This window comes from Python bivittatus, unplaced genomic scaffold (assembly GCF_059951505.1).
Source record: "Python bivittatus isolate LINGU-HERP-01145 unplaced genomic scaffold, Pbiv_v1 ctg000850_np1212, whole genome shotgun sequence".
Lineage (NCBI taxonomy): Eukaryota > Metazoa > Chordata > Lepidosauria > Squamata > Pythonidae > Python > Python bivittatus.
The window spans coordinates 62,497,921-62,521,369 of NW_028277112.1; the positions used below are offsets into that span (position 1 = coordinate 62,497,921).

The 23,449-nt window shown below is 35.7% G+C and overlaps 1 protein-coding gene across 1 annotated transcript in view; it reads right to left on the reverse strand.

Annotated features, from left to right (window-relative positions):
- Positions 1-23,415, reverse strand: part of HOOK3 (hook microtubule tethering protein 3) — a 55,383-nt gene extending 31,968 nt beyond the window's left edge. The window contains exons 1-7 of the mRNA XM_088130307.1: positions 23,189-23,415; positions 15,201-15,286; positions 12,388-12,460; positions 9,143-9,193; positions 7,245-7,377; positions 5,226-5,293; positions 1,764-1,826 (exon numbers count right to left, since the gene is read on the reverse strand). Coding sequence (XP_087986433.1) covers positions 1,764-1,826; positions 5,226-5,293; positions 7,245-7,377; positions 9,143-9,193; positions 12,388-12,460; positions 15,201-15,286; positions 23,189-23,245 — 531 coding nt within the window. The 5' untranslated portion in view covers positions 23,246-23,415. The remainder of the gene's footprint in view (positions 1-1,763; positions 1,827-5,225; positions 5,294-7,244; positions 7,378-9,142; positions 9,194-12,387; positions 12,461-15,200; positions 15,287-23,188) is intronic.
- Positions 23,416-23,449: the final 34 nt, after the last annotated feature.

A 23,449-nucleotide genomic window follows, 5' to 3' on the forward strand; every position in this document is an offset into this window, starting at 1 on the left:
AAATACAAATCATGTAACAACAATATTAACTATAATTATAGTTAAGTTTCAATTATGTATCTCTGGATACGACTCTAATGGTGGGAAAGGTGGAAGGAAAGAGAAAAGGACGACCAGCAGCAAGGTGGTAGATAGCCAGTGGTGATGAGGGTGCCGTTGGAAGGCCTGAAGGACCAGGTTAGGGACATATCATCATTGAGAAAATCTGTCTATGTGGTCGCTAAGAATTGACAATGTTTTGAGGGCATGTAATCAATCAATTCAATCATATAAGGCATTACAATCTTTCTATATAAGAAAATGCATTATACATAATGTTTCAAGCTTTACAAGCTTTTCCCTTAACGATGTAAGTAATGAATTGTGTTGATTTCAACTGTTTGTACATACATTGATTGACCAGGAAATGAAACACACGGAACAAAGGTAAAATCTGCAAAGTTTCTGGTATCTATTCTTACTAGGACAACTTTCTATGAACTGGTATTCGCCATATAAATTGGACTATAACCCATGAACTTCCAAGTTGTAACTGAAAATTTGGGGAAAGCTGGTCCATCTGAACAGCACTAAATCAGGAAAGGTGGCTTCCTTAAAGAAGCTCTCTTACCAGGTCAGATTACCTAATCCAACTATCTCAATTTTGTCTATTCTATCAGGGTCTTGCCCAACATTTGCTCATTGTTTACGTGGAGAAATAAGGGACTCAACCTGGAACCATCTGTGTTCAAAGAAGCTACCCATTCCAACTCAACAAAATACAGAATGTATGTAATGTTGAACTGTTTACTACAAAGTAACAGCTTGCATCAAGCATTCATTATAGTAGCCAAACACTCTTTCATATGGCTTTATATGTACCATACAGGATAAAGGCAATTTAAGAGAGAATAGATAAAATGTATCTAAAGCAGGCCACTATCTACATTTGATGTTCCACCAAATGCTGGGAAATATTTCACTCATATTAAACAAATTATTTTTGAAAAAAGTTCAACATAATTCCAAATTCTTTCAAAGTTTAATTTTGTCTATTGAGAATAATGCCATAAAACATATTCCTAATTATATTCAGCACTGTATTGCTGTATTTTATTCAGTAATTTATTAATGTTCAGTATTTAATAACATAAGCAGCATTTCTCTAAAATAATCAAAAATATTTCTTTAGATATGTATTTGGTAAACCACTTGCTTGCTAGTTTAAAAAGGGTCATTAGGTTTTTGACACAAAGCAAACTTGACTGTTGAGATGGCAGAGAAAGAAAATAATGCTACAGATGAAATTAACAATTTGATTTGATATGTAAAGAGAAAATACAAAAAAGCACTGCTTTTTTACTCAATTCCAGTATCAGTTTTATAAAACTGCTTGCTTCTACAGCTTTGCCTCTAATTAGCTTTTAAACTTTCAACAGGATATGAGAAACAGACTTTCATTTGACCTCAATTTTGGTAACTAGATTCAAAAAATCAAGACGTGACACAACAGTGTCGGGGCTGCCTTTTGGCAAAGATACTTACAGAACAATTGTGGTACTTTACTGATGTTAACTCTAACTCCTAAAATTTACCAGTAAATAATGGAGTTAAGGAAAAGGTTCCAATAACACTCTGATTTGTTTTCTGTTTCCTTTAAACTTTCCAATAGATTTTTAAAGAAATAAACTGATAAAAGCAAAGCCAAACAGATGAGTGGCCCAAAAATTATGCAAATTGAACTCCATTAATGGAAGGAAAAAGAAGCAATAGGAGTTACATACCTGACGGTCAAGATCAACATAACCGTCATTTCCGGCAGAGACTGGAGATTCTTTGCTCATCAACTGCAATAAGATCACACTGGATTAGAGAAAGCAAAATATTCATTTTATTTGTTTAAGAATTAGGGGCATTTAAAATACAAGGAACAATTGGTGTGTCCTTATTAAAAAAAAAACTGAGATAAATAATCAAGAAAGTAATTTACATTTTACTAATTGGTTCAACATACCTAATTTTGGGGAGGGAGATAAAAATTGGAAACATTATTTTTAATGTTAAAAGAACACAGGATATACAACACATTTCCCAGATTTCATGTCACTTTTTAGTCCATTAGCTGAAAATATTTCTATATTTTCAACTCAAACATGCTTTCTACCTCCAATACGTTTCAGTTTATGAAATATTAAAACTATACCCATCATAACATCAAATATACTGAAGCAATCTTACATATTATCAAGTCAGTAATATATGAAAATATCTTTCAAGACTTGATTTTTGCCTTGTATCAATAAAACAATATATATATTTTAAACTAAGCGGAGGACACTGCAAGAATAAACTATGAAATAACACTATGCATGCCAACAACATGAATTAAAAAAAAAACATATTTCTTGGAAACAGTACTGTGATTGAGACATTTTGCTTATTATAAGACTACCCAACACAATTCCATTATAAATAGATATATCCACATTTATTATCACCATTTGTGAGTAAATAACATATGTGCTGCCTGATAAGTTGCAAGAATAATAGCAAATCACAAGCAATAATTATTTCATGTCTCCTTGTCAACATATTTTCAATTATTTATATTTATAGTTTTTTTTATTTCACTTCTTAGAAAGTGGAACTCATTTCATCAACGCTCTAGATTTTAGGAAGTTCCAAACTGTTTCAGCTGTAGATTCTAGAGGATGATAACCTTGTACATTAGATATATGAGCACCATTTTCATACCTCTGAAACTATCCTGTTACATTATAATCCACATTTAATGATGGTGTCAAAAAACATATTTTGTTTTTTAAAAAATAATGATTCCAAATTTGCCACAATAAATATTTTAAATATATCCTTTCTTAATCAAAAGAAGAAAGATCTGATGACTACGCCCAGATGCTTCCCCCAATTCTTTTGACATTAGCTCCTCTCTTTTCACTTCACTAAACATTTTTATAATTAATGCCTAATTTGAGGCACAAAATAATGCCTCTATCACTGCAGGATCTTTTACTACTCTGCATCTTATTACTACAAATTTGGCATGGCTTATTTGAAATGTAACTGTGATAAACTCTGACCTCTCATGGTTAATTTAGCACTGAGCAAATTAACCAGGGAGTTCGGTTATTACTGCACTCCCCCCGTCCTATAAATCTCTGCCATTTCTTTTCCTAAGCCTGTTGGGGAGAAACTTGTTCTCTTTGAAAAAAGCTCTTTCCACTGTTTATCCAAGTCTCTGTTTTTCTCTTTCTCAAACATGCACTCCATCTTGAAATCTTATACTGTATTTTCCTGACTTTTTTTTTAATACTATAAATATAGAAACCTAGTTGACATTATCATGAATGTGGATTAGAATAAAATGTACAGTTTCTGTTGTTTGGATGTCAATGCTTTTGCACATCACAGAATTGTTATCTAATCTATATCTAATGTTTTAGTAACATATGTTTACCATTAATAAAATTTCTCCTTCTAAAAAGCTGCTTGAAAACAATATTTCTGATTGGAATATGGAGCATATATGCACCCAATAATCAGAGAAATAAAAAAAAATTAGATTTTTTATCCCATCTTTATTATTTTTATAAATACAATTCCTAGTTTAAGGACGACCCACAGTTAAGAACGAAACCTATTGTAGAAAAATTTGAGTTAAATACACAATGATTCAAGTTAAATACACAATGGTTCCAGTTCATTACACAATGCTATTTATGCAGTATTATACATGTTATAATGTATACTACTGAATACTGTTCCGGCTTACATACAAATTCAACTTAGGACAGACCTTGGGAAAAGAATTCTTTCTTAAACTGGGGACTACCTGTAAATCAAGGCAGTGAACATGCCTAATACTCCTTCCTCCTCCTATTTTCCCCACAACAACCCTGTGAGGTGAGTTGGGCTGAGAGAGAGGGACTGGCTCAAAGCCACCCAGCTGGCTGGTGGCAAAAGGTCAGTGTGGGGAACTGGGAGAGAAGGCCGCTGGGTGAATGAATGCTTGCAGGCGCTTCCTGGGTGCTACAGCTTGCTGGCGCTCGCTGGGGCTTTTTTTTTTTTTTTTGCAGCGCGAATGGCAAGCCCCAGCACTTTCCCATTGGGCAAAACCATTTCCTGCCTTCCCCATTGGCTGGCATTCTTATTTGCACTGCACTGCACTGCAGGGCCTGGTGGGGGCGCCACACATAGGAAGAATTTTCCAGAGAAGCTGGAGCGCCTGGGGTAGCATGGTGGCCACAGGTCTGAAAAGAAGACAGCAAAGGCAGAGAGGCGCTTCTGTTTAGGCTGCAGCGGCTAGACGCAAAAGGAGAAAGGTCAGTGCAGGCGACTGGGAGAGAAAGCAGCTAGGCGAATGGATGCTTACTGGTACTTCCTGGGGCTTCCCAGGCACTGCAGCTTGCTGGGGCTTATTGGTGTTTTGTTTTTTTTTGCAACACAAATGGCAAGCCCTAGCCCAGCCCAGCCCAGCCCAGCCCAGCCCAGCCCAGCCCAGCCCAGCCCAGCCCAGCCCAGCCCAGCCGCCAGACTGGCCATGCCTCATCAGCAGCAGGAGCAAGAAGATGGTGAAGGTCAGCTGGGGTGGTGGAGAAACGATTAAGAGCCCAATAAAACGTATATTTTTTCCACACATGTAAATTTTTGGGGACAATTCTATGCAAGCCTGATCAGAAGTATGTCCAGCCAATTTTTTAACTTTTGGAAATTTGGCGAGCCAGTTGAGAGCAGAGCTGAGACATATAGGGTGCTGATCAGCTGTTTGGCAGCTTGCTGCACGGCACAGCGGCAGCCACGGAGCCAGCAGAGCCGGCTGTTATACATTTATCAGCACACCATTTCGTATGTCCCAATCAATTCAGTGGGATTTACTTCTAGGGAAGTCCTCACAGAATTGCCAGGTCACTGAGCCTTCACAGACATTAATAGTAAATGAAGTCCAGTCACTAGAACATCTACTGCTAAATATGTTCCTATTCAAAAGAATTAACAGGAAAGGAAACGCAAGAAGGGACCGAGCATTAACTTTCAGAAATTTAAATATTCTACATGAAAGTAAAGTGGAACATACGTTTAATTTATGTTAAAAAAAAACACCCTATTTCATCTATCTGCTGATCATACTTCTGACCTTTTAAAGGATCAACATAGCATGAATTTTGATAAACGTTTCTTTCTGATAAACTGCTGTCTAACTTTAAGATATGTCTCTTCTAACTCCTTACCTCCTGAATGGCTGTCATGACCACATGTTGAACAGACTCCTCCATCATCATGATGGTCTGAATATACTCTGTAAGAGAACAATTTTGGTATGCAATCATTCATGCTTAGAAAATTCAGAAGGATAAACAGTCCAGTACTCCAACAATACCAAAACGTCCATTTTTCATTTAGTATGGGTGAATTTTTCTCTTTAAATGTATGTGTGACAACATAAACATTCTTCAAAGGGATTATTTCTGAGCAATAATAGGGAGAATGTCTCTCTGCTACAACTATGTTACTAGCCCTGATGCAATACTAATGCAAATACATGCACATGAATTGAAGAATGGAAGCTTCAAGTGATGAATGCTTGAGTAAATTACAGGTCACTCGGGCTAAAGATGCATATTTATATTCTGTATTTTAATTACTGTTAGCCATATTAAGTATTCAGCTAAGTAGAAAGGTGCAATATAAAGTGAGCGAACAAAGATACACAAATGTCTCATTAATTAAAACTTCTTTTGCATTCCTCTATGAAAGGGGTGGGAGTAACAAAACCGAAACTGATTATCAAGAAGACTCTCATAAGCAAGTCTAATAAATTTCACTCCTAACAGATAATTATAGGTGTGTTCTTTAAGTAAAGACCACACAGAATGACACAGTAGAAATAGCCAAGTAAAAAGCTTTGCACACATATCTTTCCATCCTTTAGAAACACAGATATACAGAAACAATCCACCATCACCACCACCACCCCGCTTCGAATACTTCATACAATAGTTCCCAAACTTATCAAACCTCGATTGCATCTGGGCCTGCAAATATCTGTCATGACAGTCTGGTCATGGCATGACTGGTGAGGACAAGTTCCAGCTAGCCTTGAGTACAGGTTGAATCATGTTGCAAAATCAGTTTTATAACAGCAACTGAGGGAAGGAAAATATAAATGTCTATATTCTCAAACTGCATCATCCTATGGTATCTTTTCCAGTACACTGAAATATGTAGCTGTAAGCAGTTTAGTGAGAAATTTACCTTTTTAATGCTCATTTTGATTATCCTAATAGAAAACAGGTTCAATAGAACACAACACACTAGTTTCATGTGGAAATATGAGACATATAAAGTTCTTTTTAAAGAGTTATGGGTACCAGCACACCTAACAAAATCTTTTCCAACCTACCTACTGCCTTCCAGGTATGTCAAGAGTAGAACTCCCTAAATTCCTGACCAGCATGGCTTTTGGAGATAAATTCTAGGAGATGCGATCTAAGTATATTTGGAGGGCACTACATTGTAGCAGGCAGTACTATTTAATAATACATATATTTGATTTATATCTCACCTTTCTGCTTTGGCAAGCACTTAAACAGAGTTAATTAACAGAATATAGCAATTTTTGTAGCGCAGACCATATCAGCATACTATAAGAGCCCTTCAACTCTTAATTTATCACTATGTATCTCACACAGCTACTGCCTTTTACTTCTGCCTCCTGACAATGAAAAGACCAGTAATTTGGGTGGAAACAGCAAAAAGAATAATAGAACACACAGTCAAACAATGAAGCAGTCTGCTGTCAGTATACTATTTAGAGAAATAAACGGTGATGAAAAATAGTGATATCAAGCACATTAAACCAGTAGGGCCTGGGCATTTAAGATGTATCCTACTCTTAAACCAATGCTATGAACCACAAAAAGATCAGTTTGAAATGATTCAGAAGAAGTGCTTTGAATGTAGGCAAGCACAGCACTTCTCAAGTACTCATTACAGTAGTCTGAACAAAAAGAAGCCGCTGCTTTAAGGATTCCCATGCAAATCTAAAAGCACCAACACCTTTTTTTCCAGGCTGGCTCACTACTGAGTCATAGAATGTCTCACAGAAGACACTTAAACTAATTGCCAATTTTCTTAACGCTCACCAAAGAAACTGGAAAAACAATGTCAATGATGTCTGTGTTGATAAAACAAACAAAAGGTGTGTGTCCAGTTTGAATAATGTACCATTTAATAAAATGCCAACTAACCTTGTTTTTGTTCACAATTTACAGCACAGCCCAAAATAAGCTGAAGCATTCGCCCAAGCTCGGCTGCATCTGAGTGCTCCCCAATCAAGTTAACATCAGGAAGGATAAAATCATTAATCTGCTGCCCCAAAATCTGTGCAAGAATAAAAATATATTAGCTGATTTCCAGGTTTCAGGGCCAAAGTAAACAGAATTGCATCAAATAACTGTAAGCTAATGAGAGGCAATGGTATTATTCATTCTGTAGAGAAACTACCAGCCAGATGTATAAATCATCCCTTCCTGATTTTATTCTGCAAATATATTTTGCTAAGCAGTTAACAGAAACCTTTTGTTACTGTTACTCTTATATACCTGTCTGCTATTGATAAAATCTTCATCCCCACACCAGGCGTCTAGCTAAGCTCTCTAGCTGAGGAGTTGTCAAAATGGTAGGGTTGTTCTTAAGTAGCTCAAATCCAGAAGGTAGCTTCTCTTTACATAGCTGATGCTTCATGCTACTGACTATTCATTGCCATACAATGCTTATTCAGGCCCACTGTAGAGGTTTGGCTGAGACACATTTCCACAACAGAGCCAAGCAGTACTGATAGTCCTCAACTTATGACCCAATTGGGACTGGAATTTTGGTTGCTAAGTAATGTGGTTATTGAGTCATGCCCAATTTTATTACTTTTGCCATGGTCATTAAGCAAATCACATGGTTGTTAAGTGAATCATGTGATCATTAAACAAATCCAGCTTCCCCCATTGACTTTGCTTGTCAAAAGCCCCCTGGGAAGGCCGCAAATAGTGATCACGTGACTCCAGGATACTGCAACCATCATAAATAAATGCCAGTTGCCAAGTGCCTGAATATTGATCACATGACTGTGGAGATGTTGGAACGGTTGTAAGAGTGAGGACCAGTCATAAGTCACTTTTTTCAGCACATCATAACTTTGAACGGTCATTAAATGAATGGTTGTAAGTCGAAGACTACCTGTAGTGCATATGAGCTGGCACTAAGACCAAATCCTTTTATTTGAAATCCAAACAAACAACATTCTTTAGGTGTTAACCTGATTTAAATAATCTTTTTTTAACATAAACACCCCCCAAAAAATTAACAAAAAAATACTATCAAGATAAAAAAGATCCTCTAGAACTCTCTCCTCTAGAATTGCTAGTAGTTCCAGCACCCATCAAAAGCAGTAAACATAGGATATTTTGATTTAGAAGAATTAATATAGGGTTTTTTCCCCTCTAAAATAACCACCAAAGTAATGAAACAAGATTTACTAAAATGCTTTACCAGAGAGTTCAAGAATGCATTTACTCTCCCATTCTTTTTATGAAATCAGAATGGAGCACATAAGTATTTAAAGTGAAAAGCTTTCCAGTGGAAATAATCAGAATTTCATTCAGTGTTTTTTTAATGAGACAAAACTATCAACAAAAGCAATTTTTGAGGCATCAAACTTAATTCAAATTTCTTTTAGGAGACAGGAAATTTTATTTCACCAACAAAACTATGTAGCCATCCTAGCCAATTCAGATTAAGGAGAGATCATTGAATAGAAGAACACTGTCATTTTATGTATTTACCATATTCATTAAGCCAACTACTTTATATCAAGAATTTTGTTAAATGTGTTCAAGACCATCATCTTCACTAGACTAATAAACTATATACCAGTTTTTAAAATATGCAAGCCTGCAACAAAGCATGTTAGGCATTTAGAAAAAATGGTAAATGCCCACAGAGGAGGAAAAATTACTCTTTTTTTTAATATATTTTAAATTTAGGCAAGATATTTTTAAAAAGATATCTAAAATCTTTAAAACGATTATAGCAATAATTCTTATCTATATATTATACTAGCAGAATGGAATATATTACACATAATAGTTCTTACTTCATGGTTGTAATCCAAAATTCCTTTTAAAATTTTCTTCAGATTGCTCACCTTAAAGGAAAACAATTATTTAGAAGTTAAAAAAAAGTTACCCTGAAATACAATTAAAACTGAAGTTTACTCTAATTTATTATACCTTAAAAGCAGAAGAGATTTTTTGTGTTTTGTGGGGGGTTTTTTGCCAAAAAAGCCAGTAATCAAAACCACAAAATTATGATTCCATACTTCTCTGATTTCTAGATTCTATTTAGCCACAGGAATACAGAAAAATCAACACACATAATGGTAATTGTTTATACCTCTGAATTTGGATTAATATTCCCATACGGTTGTTTTATATAATGATTATTTGAATCAAAACTTAAAACTTATTTTGACTATCACTATGAGTACAAAATATATAACGGCAAAGATTAAAAGCCATTTGTTCACAGTATAGGCTTATTGGGATTAGCATAACTTCCAAAGAAGCCTCAGCTACAGCACTAGCAGTCGTTTCTGATTAGGGGGGAAGCGCCATGTTCCCAGGCACATGAAAGCCATTAGATGTGCCCGAAAGGATTCTTTCAGTTAGGGTTTCTTTGTTCCATTTTTGAAATATTTTGGGCCATCCCAAAGAAGTCCATTAAACTTTATGGGTTTTTAATAACTGGAAAACAAGATGTAAAGATACTGTTTACTATTACCCTTTGCTTCCAACTTTTAAACATTTCTCATTATAAACTAGACCCTACATATGTTTTCTTCCTCAATTTCCTGTAAAAACTAACTCCAAAAATGACATTTTTGGCAAAGTGTCAAGACCAATGAAAGGGAACTCAGTATTGCAGCAGCATCTAGCAGCTGAAGGAAGCAAACTTTCTGCATAAACATGAACAATTTCAAGCAAGTTATTTTTAACCTAAACAAAGAAAAGTATGGTGCCAACTTAGGATGTGGTCTTGAGTCCCAAATAATAATAAAAGTCCAATTCAACCATGATATTGGATTGAAAACAATGAAATGAAGAATTCCAACTGAAAAATATTTTTGCTGCTCTTTGGGAAACATAAAATTCATTACAACACACATATCATGGTTCTGCAATGTTAATTATTCTTGCAAATACTGCATCCTTCAAAATCCTTTAAATCAAAATGTAATTTGATTACTATTTTAATTAATTATTAGATTGACATTTTGCGTTTTATATGTAAGTTGTACAAGCTACCTAGAGTTCTGGTTTCAAGTGGCAGGCAAATCCCAAAAATATGTAAGCAAACAAGCAAAGTTTGTAATGAAACATTTTAGATTTTGCTGTTCTTCTCTGGGACTTCTCAGACAGGAAAAAAAAAATCAGAAAATTCCTCCTTGCAGAAAGTAAACAGACAGATGCATAAATAAGAAATAAAACAACACACAATCTAAGGATAAATGCTTCTCAGGTAGCCCTAAATTCAGATGTCTTTGGGTCACCCAACAGCAACATTGGTTCTATAATTCTATGTCTAACTAATAAGAAATGCCATGTGAAGATTACTGTTTGGTCTTTGTAACATGTTGAAAGTTGTTAGTACAGCTGAAGAAGAACAAGTCAGCTTGTCTCAACCATATAATTATTGATGTTTTGGCCATGGGTCACAATGGCTCTTAATTAAATATAGTTTCTAAGGACTTAAATGCATCAGCAATGCTACGAGTTTTACATGTCTTCATTTGATGGAAAGAGTATGGAACTTTAATCTTTCTGCTATTTTTCAAATGTGGCAGCAAACATTTCACCATTTCCTACTGATACAAGGGATATAAATTAGTTGTTCTAGCCCCCTTTTTCAGAATTTGATTTTGTGTCTCAGAAGGACTTAAACTTTATTACATGGAAACAAGAACCATCAAGAACTCTAAATCAATCGTGAATCATCACAAAACCAGATTAAACAAAAAAGTAATTTATGTGTACGATGATCTGCTATGTCTAAAGATCTGCCAAGAAGCAATTAAGCAAAGATTCAGCAAAAGCTTTTGCGACTTTAAAATCAATAAAGACAGAGTACTGAATGCAAATGTGCAGCACTCCTTTCCCATTGCATGATTTTCACTAGTCAAGAGGAGTCTGGGACTTGACAGAAGCTCCCATTTTACCTCCACATCTGCAGGTAAGACTGAAAAAGGGCTTCAGTGGAAAGCAATTTTTGGCCTTTGCCTTCTGCAAAACTGTACTGCAAACATAAAAAGGATTAATTTAACATTTCAACCTATACTACAGACCCTTGCTCAACAACAAATATCCTATCATTATGTTTCTTCCATAGTTATGCAATTTATTTAAAACTCAATTGGATCTTCTGACAGAATAAAACAAACTCTATTTGAAAAGGCATCGATATCTGCCTTCTCATGGACAAATATGGTTGATCAACTAAGGAAATATTTTGTTTTTATCTTGGGACACTGGGCTTGAAAAGTACAGGTGGTAAAAGGCATCAATTTAGTTTCAGAAACAAAATGCATCTGAAAATCAATTCCACTTTGAGTTTGTGTAACATGGCAGAATATAAATTATGTAAATAAATAAAATACAATATACACCATTTGAAATGTTAGAATAGATGGATGATAGCATATGGGGACAACTATGTTATCAGAAGCCTCCATAAGCGCTATTGTTAATTTGGGGGGGGGGGTAATGTTAACCCCTTTTCTTCTTTTATGCAGTTTTCTTCTCCATGCAAAGGCCTCTGGAGAGAAACAATAAATAAAACACCTTAAATTTGCTAAAATTATAGAACAGCTTTTGCATAGTTAAATGAGAGTTTATCAATGTGAAGTCATTTAGATCCTTGCTTCAATACAACAAATATCTTATATCTCATTTTTTCCCATTTATTTTAACTGGATACCAGTATACCATAGTCCCACTCAGACTAGACAAAGCAGGATGAACTGGGTTAAAATCCCACAAAGAAAATAAATTTTTGTAAGAAAATGCTGTATACATGGCATGAAGTAGCATGGGTTTAAGCTAAAACCCTTAAATAATTGGCTTAATAAGAGTTGTTAAATATTTAATAAGGCTTAGAATTGAATAGACAATTTATTGTTTTTTAATAGAGTCTAACTTGAATCTTTCAAAAGTACAGGCAAAAACTAAGACAAAAACAGAACACACAGTTATGATAGGATGACTAAAAAAAATTATTACAATTAAGCAATAAAAATTGTTGAGTCACTTGTTGAGATGGGAAATCAAACAAACAAACAAATACCTTCAATCTCCAATTATCTCCTACTTCTCTTTTTATTCTATTTAACCAATTTTCATCGAAATATATTGGATCTCTGAAAAAATAAGAGCAGAATATTTTGTTAAGAGTATTTCCCTTTGAACGTATATGTAATGTAATGTAATATATAATATAATATATGCATTGCTCACAATCTCCAACCAAAACTTTAAAAAGTTTAATGCTTCATCCAAAATTACTAGTTTATCAGCTAAAATCTGATAGTTCAGATATTACCAAAAGTGGCTTTCACACTATATTCTACGGCAATCAAGAAGATTTAGAAAAAGTTTCCAGAAATTTGAACAGCAATAACTTACAAAATACAAAAAGTATTTTCATATAACATGGAACACAAAATATTCACACTGAGTACCAACGTTTAACTTTATTTTACTATTACTATTATTTTTTTGCATTCTAAAACACTTGAATAAATTATTAATGTTTTCTTTTTCTACACCAAAATGTTTAATATATAAATTCTTCACAGGGTTTTAGTTATTTAAAACTACATATAATCCTAATCCTATCCAGCTAACTATTCAAGTTATCCTCAACATTTAATTGATAATATAACAGTGTAAATTCCCAATCAATATCAATTATCCAAATGATTGAAATTTAGTGTTCCATTTTCAGCTGTACTTATAGAATCCACAAAAGAAATCACCAGAAATATTAATAGTACCTATAATTCTCTTTGAGAATTATTTTATTTAGAAAATGTTATATTCAACAAAAGCATAATTCACAATTCACAATTTCCCATAAATTGCAAGGTTCACCAAAATTAGAGAAATTATTTTTATTAAAAATATACATATAACATACACACACACACACACACACACAAAATAACATTTCCAGATCTGATAAACTGATTCATCACTCTGTAAATTTAATATTCAAATTTTTCAGTACTTTTTTCAAGAGTAATTGACCATATTTTAGCACACTATTTTTGAATTGTTATCAACAAACTCCACTGTTATTATTAATGTAATAAATAAATTTATTAATTTAGCCAATAGAAGTAAAATATAACAAGTTCCTTATTATATAATTTAGCAATGTATTTCTTTTCCATATTATATAATTTAGCATAACATGAAAATGTTTGACAAATGCAATTTGGAACTGCATTTTTGTTTAGTCATAATTCTTCCAGAAAGGTACTTTTACACATATACTCCACTTATGAAAAATGCTCCTTTCTCCTGATAAGCCCTCCAATATTTTCTTTAATTGTGAGATATTTGTGCTACTCTTATTGGAATTAAATGGCAGCAATAATATCTTCTACTGCAGCTGTTATATTGAAACTGATAAAAACCCTCCAGTTCACTTTTGAACAAGTTACTAATCAGGGTAATCTCTCTGATTGAAAAGTGGGAAAACCAGATTAGTTACTCATACAGAAGTATGAGTGTACCATGCAGTCTTTTCATACAGAAGTGTACCATGCAGTCTTTTCTGGACATGGGTTCTTCAGGGACAAAGGACTATTTATTTATACTATTATGCATTGGCACACAGTTGAAGAATTATTGATTTAGCACATACCTTCTTTTTGTTATGCCTTTCTACACCTGCAACAGCTGTTTCCTCTAGTATCTGATCTTTGAAACAGCGGTTGAAATGTTACTGTTTTAGAAGCATGTGACAAACTAGAATTGTCATTCCGCTGGACACTCTTTTTAAGTTATAAGCTATTACATTCACAGTTTCCATCAAGAGTATGTATTTTAATATATATTTGGAAAAATACATTTCATTGTGCTCACCTTTCACTAATTGTATGAGAATGGATAGGAAGTAAAACTTCTCTTACCACATGATCCTGAAATCAACATTACTACCAGAGCTAGAACACCAGCTATATTCCATTAATGAATGTAATAATGTGCTCATAGAATTTGTTATAACAAAGATAATTAATGTTGGTCACCTTAAACTAATATCTATTGCAATGGCTGGGTTCACATATCATGTTAAGCCATGATTTATTTTAATCATTATAAATAATGGTAGTCATTACCAATGCTACTTTGGAAAAATAGTTATATGGGGACTTTATTAAACAAATATTCACTGATAATGTTTTGCCATTGTTCTAACTACAGCATCACTTAGTGAACATGCAGATCTATTTTTATTAAGAGATATATTTTTCTTTTTTCTTGCATTTCCCATCTCAGAACTTAGGTTATTTGTTCCTCTGATAGAGTTGTTTTCTGTCTTATGCAAGCTACTATACAAGACACATATGTATTGCACTACATATAAATCTCTTACTATTTTAAATAATCTACTTAATACTGAATTAACTTAAATATTGTATTGGCAAATTTAAAATAATGCCCTCTCAATAAAGGAAAAAATTGATAGTTTACCTTCAATGTTATATTCTCAGGAGATCCAAAACAATCCTTCCATTTTGTGGAAATAACTAGCTTTCTTTTCATATTAATACAATAATTCTGCAAATATGAAGCTTTTTTCAACTACAGTTTCATAAAATTAAATCTTAGTATAAACTTCTTCCTAAATTATGTTTCTCTTGTCTACATATTTATATTTTCTGTGCTTAAAGAAATTCTGAGACCTTACCTTATCTAGCTTGTTCATGAATTCAACTCACATCTTACAGTTTTAAAAAAATCACTGCTCAATAGTAAGAAAACTAGAGGTAATAAAATGAAATAGAAAACTGACACCAGTTTTTTTGATGCAGAAAACTGAATCTGAATAAAACCATACATTTACATTTATTTACAAAAAGATCATCTTACATCTTTTGAAGTACTTGAGCCATTACAACTCCATTTGTTAAATCTTCTACAGTCTGGCATGGTGCTTCAACATTAAATGTCTGGATCTGAAGAGAAATAAACTTGTGTTTAGTGAAGCTATATCAAATTCATTATTGTCAGGTTCAGCCCAAGAATTCAGCTCAGCTTCTTTATTAGCTTGCACCTAATAGACAGAATCTCGCCAGACTAACTCTAATCCCCCAATGACAGCAATTATAACATCATGCCCTTAGGTAAGGGCCAGTCTCTTTCTCTTGACTTTCACACAGTCCATCTGGGGGCTGAGAAGATGCTTTCCTTGGACTATCTCTCCCCTCTCCTTGTAACATTGAAGCTCCATTCCAGAATCCTCCCCCCTCATGCCTTCCATCACAATTATACCAGCATATCAAGAGATTTCTGAAATTGTACAAAGCTACAGAGTTGTACAAAGAACTGTGGAGAGAAGTGACAAAAATAAACAAGTTAGACCAAAGAAATAAATACAAGATCTTGGTTAGTATAAATGTATTCATGTAAATAATGAATGGGTGAATTAATTTCTGTAAACTTGGAAGGCCCTATTTTAGCATCACATCTGTAAGGAAGTAATTGTTTCTCTGCCATTTAATGAGCTTCAATGGATTGAATATAGTATAATAATATTATATAATATGTATTATGTATTATTTGTAAAAGCAACATGTGAAAATTCACACACTACCTCCAAAAACCGCTAACATCTGAAAAAGTTATACAAGAATCATGATTAGTCATAAAGCGTCCCCAAGAGGTGAAGCTCAATTCAAAGGAGACTTTTTAAAATATACCCTTTGTCTATTTGAATCAATGGTATCGTCATCCTTTTACCAAACCTTTTGCTATAAGGACTCCACCAGGGTAGTATCTGAATAGAAATTACTAGAGGGCTAATTGAGTCTTCCCCAAAGGAAAAAAAAACACAAATATCTGCATAACAATAATGCAGTAACTGTGTGTAGCAGTAGTTTAATATATTAATTTTTCAGAAGCAATATAGGGTTTGGCCTCTCCTATAAAAGGACAAGAGGTGACGGACTGCTCTCTTCTTCCCATATTCTATGCCAAAAAGGGAAAAGTCATTCCACAAATATTCTAAGTATGGGAGAGGATGAAAGAAGCTAAAAACCAATGGCAGAATACTTAGCCTCCCCCCCAAAGGTAAACTTTTGTGCAGCTCCGCCCTCCAAGGATCCAATTTTCCATTTTACTAGATTTTACAGCAAGGAATATTTTTTGGCATCCAATATGTTTCTAGCTCTATTCTTGGTCCCAAACTGCAAATTAAGAGGAAGCAACTGGAATTTTTAAAAGAGGTCTACTTCCTTTTATGAAGCAGATGTAAAGGAATCTATCTGGTAACTCATAAAAATGGAGGCACTACAGCATAATTGATTTGTTCTTCAGTAACCTCTGACTATTATAAAGTTGAGTATAAAATAGAAAAAAGTTAATAATAATTCACAATGTTATTAATGATTTTGAGCCAGCCACTCTCTCTCAGTCCAACCCACTTCACAGGGTTGTTATTGTGGGAAAATAGGAGGAGGAAACATTATGTATACAGCCTTCAGTTGTAAAAAATTAAGGTGGGATAAAGCTAATAAAGAAATGGTGAGATATTGCAACTAGGCTTGTCTTACAACTATCTATCCAGTCTACTAAAGTTCAAGAGACTAGAGAAATAATAAAGTTGAGAACAAGTCTGATATAGAATTGGGAAAAATAGTGTATCCATGTTATGATGAAGTCCCCATACATCCACCAAATGAATTCCAACATATAGGTTTTTAAAACTTCCCATGTACAGGGTATAAACTTGGAGGGTAATGCTTAAAAGTTCGTGACCCCTTTTGAATTTTCAATATTTCTGCATAAATATGACCTAAAACATGACCTGTTCTCCACAAAAGTCCTAAAACTAGATAAAGCGAACACAATTAAACAAAGATTCAAAAACACTATACTTGTTCATTTATTCATTCAGGAAAATGATCCAAAGCTATGTATTTGTGTCTGGCAAAAGTATATGAAACTGGTGTGTCCCCCTCAGGCAGTAATAACTGCAATGTTTCTAATAACTGTTGATCAGTCCTACACATCAGCTTAGAGGAATTTTGGCCCATTCCTTTTTACAGAACAGCTTCAATCAGGGATACTGGTGGGCTTCCTTGTGTGGAGAACAGATCATGCTTTAGGTCATATTTATGCAAAAACAGTGAAAATTCAAAAGGGTCACAAACTTTTAAGCACCACTGTATGTGTCCAAATGTGTGTTACAAACCAACAAAAGAACTAAAACTTGATTACAGCCCCCAGACATGATTTGATCAACTTTTATATTAAAAAAAAACTATTCAAAACATCTATATAGAGCATCTAGATGGTCCTAAAAAATTAAATGATTCAGTATAATTCCCAGAAGATTTAAATACCAATATTAAAACATATCCTTCTGGATCACATCTTCTGTTGAATTATGAAATTTGAATATCTGTGGATCAAAATACAGTAACTACACCTCTAACAAATCTGAATTGCTAAATTTGTATACAATTGCATGAAAACATTTAGGCAGCCCTGGTCTAATTGTATGTTTCAATGAATGCTTAAGTGAAGAAAACCTGACACAACCTGTACGTGGTACTTAATTAAATTCTGCAAATTTGAATGCATTTGACGTACACAATTGTTCTCAGCATATACCACTGAAAATAACTTCCTATTAATAGAAACAGGAATATCTTTGTATAATGGCACATAAGTGTATGAACAGTGATATTGGTGCAAATTTCCTTTAAAAAGATTGGTATAAATTTACCTAAAAAATAATTACAGTGTTTCCCAGCCCTGGAGACCGCAAATATTCAGTCAAAATCTTTCTCAAAAAAACAGGAAGTTAACACCCTGAAAAAAGGAGAAACTTTTTTAGCCTGCCTATGTTCACTCTAAATGGTTTTATTTGGAAAGTGTTTTAACTAAACAAGCCTGTTGTTCTACTGGTCATTTAATCCACTCTAACGAGTTCTTGAAATGTTCACAAACAGGTTAGAACGCTTGGGTCGACATGAGAAGTTTTATGACCATCTCAACTACAAGTTTAATATATTTGGCAGCACCTAGTGACTTTGGTTGATGTCAGAAGCTAAGCAAGATCAGCCTTGCTTATTACATGGATGGGGGAATTACCTCTGAACCCCATGGTTGTAAGTTAGACTGGTAAGTCAAAGGGGGAAAAAACCCTAGAAGAAAGCAAATGAGAAAGCACTTCTGTAACGCTGCCAAAAAGGTTGCATGATGCAATTACCATGAGTCAAGCTCAGCTTAAGGGTCAGTCAAAATAAGTTTTTGGTAATTTTGCAGAATAATCCTCCTGTAATTAACTATAATTAATTTTGAATAAAAATTCTGGAACTTACTTTTTTATTGTAAATATCAAAATGGAACAAAACTATCACAAAATATGACAGGTGTAACTATCAAGTTTCTTTGCTGCTGCACACTACTTGGACTTAACAATGCTTTTATTTATCCATTTTATTATTCGCTATTAGCTGCTTTAAAATCAAAGGAAGTAAAATGTTTCATTATATTATATAAATTTGTATATTAACAAATTAACACTAACACTAACAAATTAGTGTTGTATATTTTCACCAATAGTCCCAACATGAACAGGCACTTTTATATACAGCAAACCCTTTCAGACAGCATATTCATAGTGCAATAAGATATGATTTATTCAACCAGAAATTAGCTGAATGCCTATATACTCCTTTCCTCCTTTAACCATCTTTTGTGTAGTCTCTCTGCTTCCTCAGCATGATAAACCCAAATTTCTTGTGAAATCTGAACTAAAAAACCTAAGGTTCAAAACTTTAAAGAGTTACCAAGGCCAAATCAAATCAAATCAAATCAAATCAAATCTTTATTACGGTCAAAGACCAGCATAAAGTCCATTTCCTAGTTTGGTCAATGAAACAGAATTCTTGAATTAAAACAGAAAAGAGAGGGAATACAGGATCCATTCTCAGTCCCATAAGTCAGGAGTTTTCAAGCTTTTTCAGGCCACAGAATTTGTTCCTTTAAAAAATCCCAGAGCTCCTGATCAAGAGGCAAAGTTCTAGTGATAGGAAACTGGCTCTATTCCAGTGAACTGAGGGTTTTTTTGGCCTTTAGTCTTTCCCAGAATCCTGTCATGTTCCCTAGGGTTCTACGGAATCCAAGTCACTAGAACAATTTGAAAAACACTGCAATAAACCATGATGCATTCGAATTTTTTCTTACATCTGAATTGGGCTTCTGTTTCTTCTTGTTGTGGCCGCATAAATGGCTCTCTTCAGCAGTAACTATTCTAAAAGCCAACTTTCAAAACCATACTGTTTCACTGCAAAAGTAGTATGAAAAAGAATCCACAAAAAGTTGTAGATAATGTTAGCTCTGTGTATCTGCTTCTGTGGATGCCAGGCCATAATCCCAAACACAAGTATGTCAGAAAAATGATAAAAAATATTCTGAACTATTCAGCCCTGGACAGCATTTGAGAATTAAAGGCTACTACAAACAGCTCAAGTTTAGAAGTATGCTGATCAGACCATTTTTGTGAATTTAATTGCTACCAGCAAATTATTTCTGCACAGTGTTTTTTCTGTTAGAGCTTATTGAATTATATATGCTACTATAAATTATTCTTTTACACTTTCACTAAACAAGTTAAAAATCAGTATGAACTTTCTGGATATTTTAAATTCTAACCTGTCCTGGTTATGCTTTTTAAACACAGTACAATTTCTTTAAGTAAAATTGGTATACATAATTACAACAAGAGTGCATCAAATAAATCTGAAAATGTTTTCCAAAAATTATGCTACAGTTAATGTATTACAGTGCACAAATACATAAGATTCCAATTCTGGGTCAAACAAACGTATAACCATAAGAGTATTGTCTGAGAATTTGTGATGGTTACCTATCATGCATTATTTCAGATTAGCAATCCCTTCCACAAATAATATTAAAACCAATCAAAATGATTGATTCTACATGTTACAACTTTATGAAATTTCTACCTATTAACATACTTATATAGAAGTACTTTAAAATCTGACTTATTTGAGTGTTTGGCTTCACTGCAGAATTTACATTACATACTTTTTTCCAAACCTGGATAACCTAATATAGGTCTATCCATATTAATGGTTAAAGCTGCTGTGGACCCTGAGGATTATTTTACGCTAGTGTTTAGTGTCTGAACTAAGATCTTTCAGGGTAACCATAAGAAATTTGATAACAATTGGCTCTCACTGATTAAGGATTTGTTGTTGTTTAGTCGTTAAGTCGTGTCCGACTCTCCGTGACCCCATGAACCATACTGCGCCAGGCCTTCCGGTCCTTCACTGCCTCCCTGAGTTTGCTCAGTTTCATGCTCATTGCTTCAGTGATGCTATCTAACCATCTCATCCAAGTAGTATAAAAAAGTTTAATGCTGTTTTCACCGTGTCTATAAAATAGTGATAATATAACATTTTATTTTAATTAAACTATGAGCAGATTTAATTAATTTAATAATTGCTAGCTTCATTTTTTCTTCTGCAAAAATGATGCTGCTTTTAAGAAAGGAAAAAACAGCGGCACATAAGAGAAACTGCTGATCTTTGACCTATAAAGGCTGACTTTCCTGACTTTCAGAGTAGGCCTGAAAAAGCCAGAATAGGGGTGGTGCATCTGTCCCAGTGCTCCTTGATCTCTCAGTGGCTTTCAATATTGTCAACCACATCCTGGACCAGCTGCAGAAGTTAAGAGTGGGAGGCACTGTGTTTCAGTGGTTCACCTCCTTCCTCAGCGGTCAGTTCCAGTCAGTGTTGACAGGGGGGGAGAGATCACATCTGTGGCCCCTCATGTGGGGTGCCTCAGGGCTCGAAGGTCTCCCATTTCCTGTTCAACATCTACATGAAACCACAGGGTGAAGTCATGCACCAGTACGTTGATGATACCCAACTTTACATCTCCACCCCAAGCAGCACAAGTGAAGCTGTCAATTACTGACCCAGTGTCTGAAGGCTGTTCAGGTCTGGATGGGGCAGAACAAACTTTGGCTCAATCCTAACAAGACTGAATGGCTGTGGCTGTTTGGACCCCCTGGGTCGGAGATGTCACCATCTTTGGTTTTGGATGGGGTGCACGTCCCCTGTCAAAACTGGTGCACACTTTGTTTGATGGGATTTTAATATTATATTATTTTTCAACATAGGCTGGCAAATAATTTTGATGTTGTGGACCCTTGAGAGGGTCTTGGGGACCCCAGGGATCTTCAGACCACACTTTGAAAAACACTGCCCTCAATCAATTATAAGTTAAACTTCATACAATTATAAAATAATTAGTCATGTGTCACACCACATGAAATACAATACTATGGAGTAACTAAGGATGGAATCCAGCAAAAGGAAGAGATTCCTTGAATATTTGGAATCAATGACGCTTCATGCTAAATTGTGCACTTCCAGAAGCATCAACTGGATTTGATGCTTTTGTCAACATAATGAATGCAGCATCGTGTGGTTGGAATGCAAACTCTCCCCCTTTCATATATGTACATGTACAAAAGAAATGGTGCTTGCGGCATCACAGTATGATATTCCTTTCATCTTCCCTCCCCTCCTCGGACACCTCTCTGTACTTTGTGTTTAAATTTTTATTTAAAGTCTAGATGAAATCTGAGGATTGTCTATTTAAGACATTTTCTTCACAAATTTAATCAAAAGTAGATCATGCTTAAGTGTGCAAATGGCAGTAAGTCATGCAATCTCACTTGCTCTACCAATTTATGCTCCAGTGTGCCAGACTGAAGTGACAGAACAAATTAACTGCCCTAACACTTGTTTTTTGGGAGAATTAGAACACTCAAGAATAACTATGTTTTTAATATGAATTCACGTGTGGCAGGAATGTAGACATTTTGAATGCCCACACATCAAGCTGAATGTGTACAGACTGGTTTGGATACCACACTGAAATACTATGCATGTTGGGACTCATCTTCTCTCTCCATGGTACCTTACAACATACAGAGAAACACCCAATGCATCTTCAACACTGCATCTTCCTATGTCTGTAAACAAGCAGCCTTGTAGAAATAACTCCTCTCTCCCACCCGAAATACTTATGCAAGACCTACTTCAAAGGAATGCAGGAGACCTATTCAGAATGCAATCACAACAGGATGTAATAACAGACTGCCCTTGCTAGCTTGGGGGAGACAGCAAACTAAGTACAGACATACCAACTGAATAAGCACGTTAATCTTCCTGGCTGGACAGATTCTAAATAATCTCTGGAGGCATAAAAATACTAGCCCCTTGTACCCAAACAGCAACGAGTCTTTAAATAATAGCATCTCTGTACTTCCTTTCCAGGACTGTAGAGCAGTGAACTCCCAGCCCAAACGGTCAACTTTTACAAGAGTCTGTACAAACACCGGAGGAGGAAAGCCCCCGATGGCATCTAAAGAAATCAAATGCAGTGCAAGAAAAGCAGAGAAGAAATGCTGTTGAAGGGACGGAAGGACCGCTCTTTAACGCAGCCCGGCAGGGCAGCACTCCTGCCGCCGCCGAGAACAAAAAGAAAGCTACACGGAGCCTTTCGCCCGCTCTGCACAACCGGCCGCGGCGGACCTCCGCTCGGAACCATCTGCAGCCCACCCTGGCGCTCAGGCCAGCGGGACACCCCGCTTCTCACGTTCGCTCCCTGCATTTCAGGCTCGGGTGCCCAAATTAAAGCGCAACTTCAGAAGACGACGACACCCCCCGCTGCTTCGAGACCGGCCCGCGCCGTGACAGCAGCGAAGCGGGAAGGGGACCCCAGGCCGGGGCCGGGGCGGTGGAGCTGCTGGCGACGGCGACGGCGACGGCGACGGCGGCGGCACGGCTCGGCGGGCCTTCGTCACTCACCCAAGTGAGCAAGCTCTCCCCGAGCTCGGCCCGCTCCAGGCTCTCGACGTTGAACATGGCTCAGGCCGGGCGGGACGACCCTTCCAGCGGTGGGCGGCCGAGGTTGAGCAGGCGCCTCCCGGTGACACCTCCGCCTTCGCGCCGTCGCCCCTTTCTTTGCTCCCAACCCAGGCCGGCACAGCCGCGCCGCGCCGGGCCGGGCAGCTGTAACGCAGACACGTCACCGGGTCCCGCCGGGATCCGCCCGCTCCGTCGGCCGCG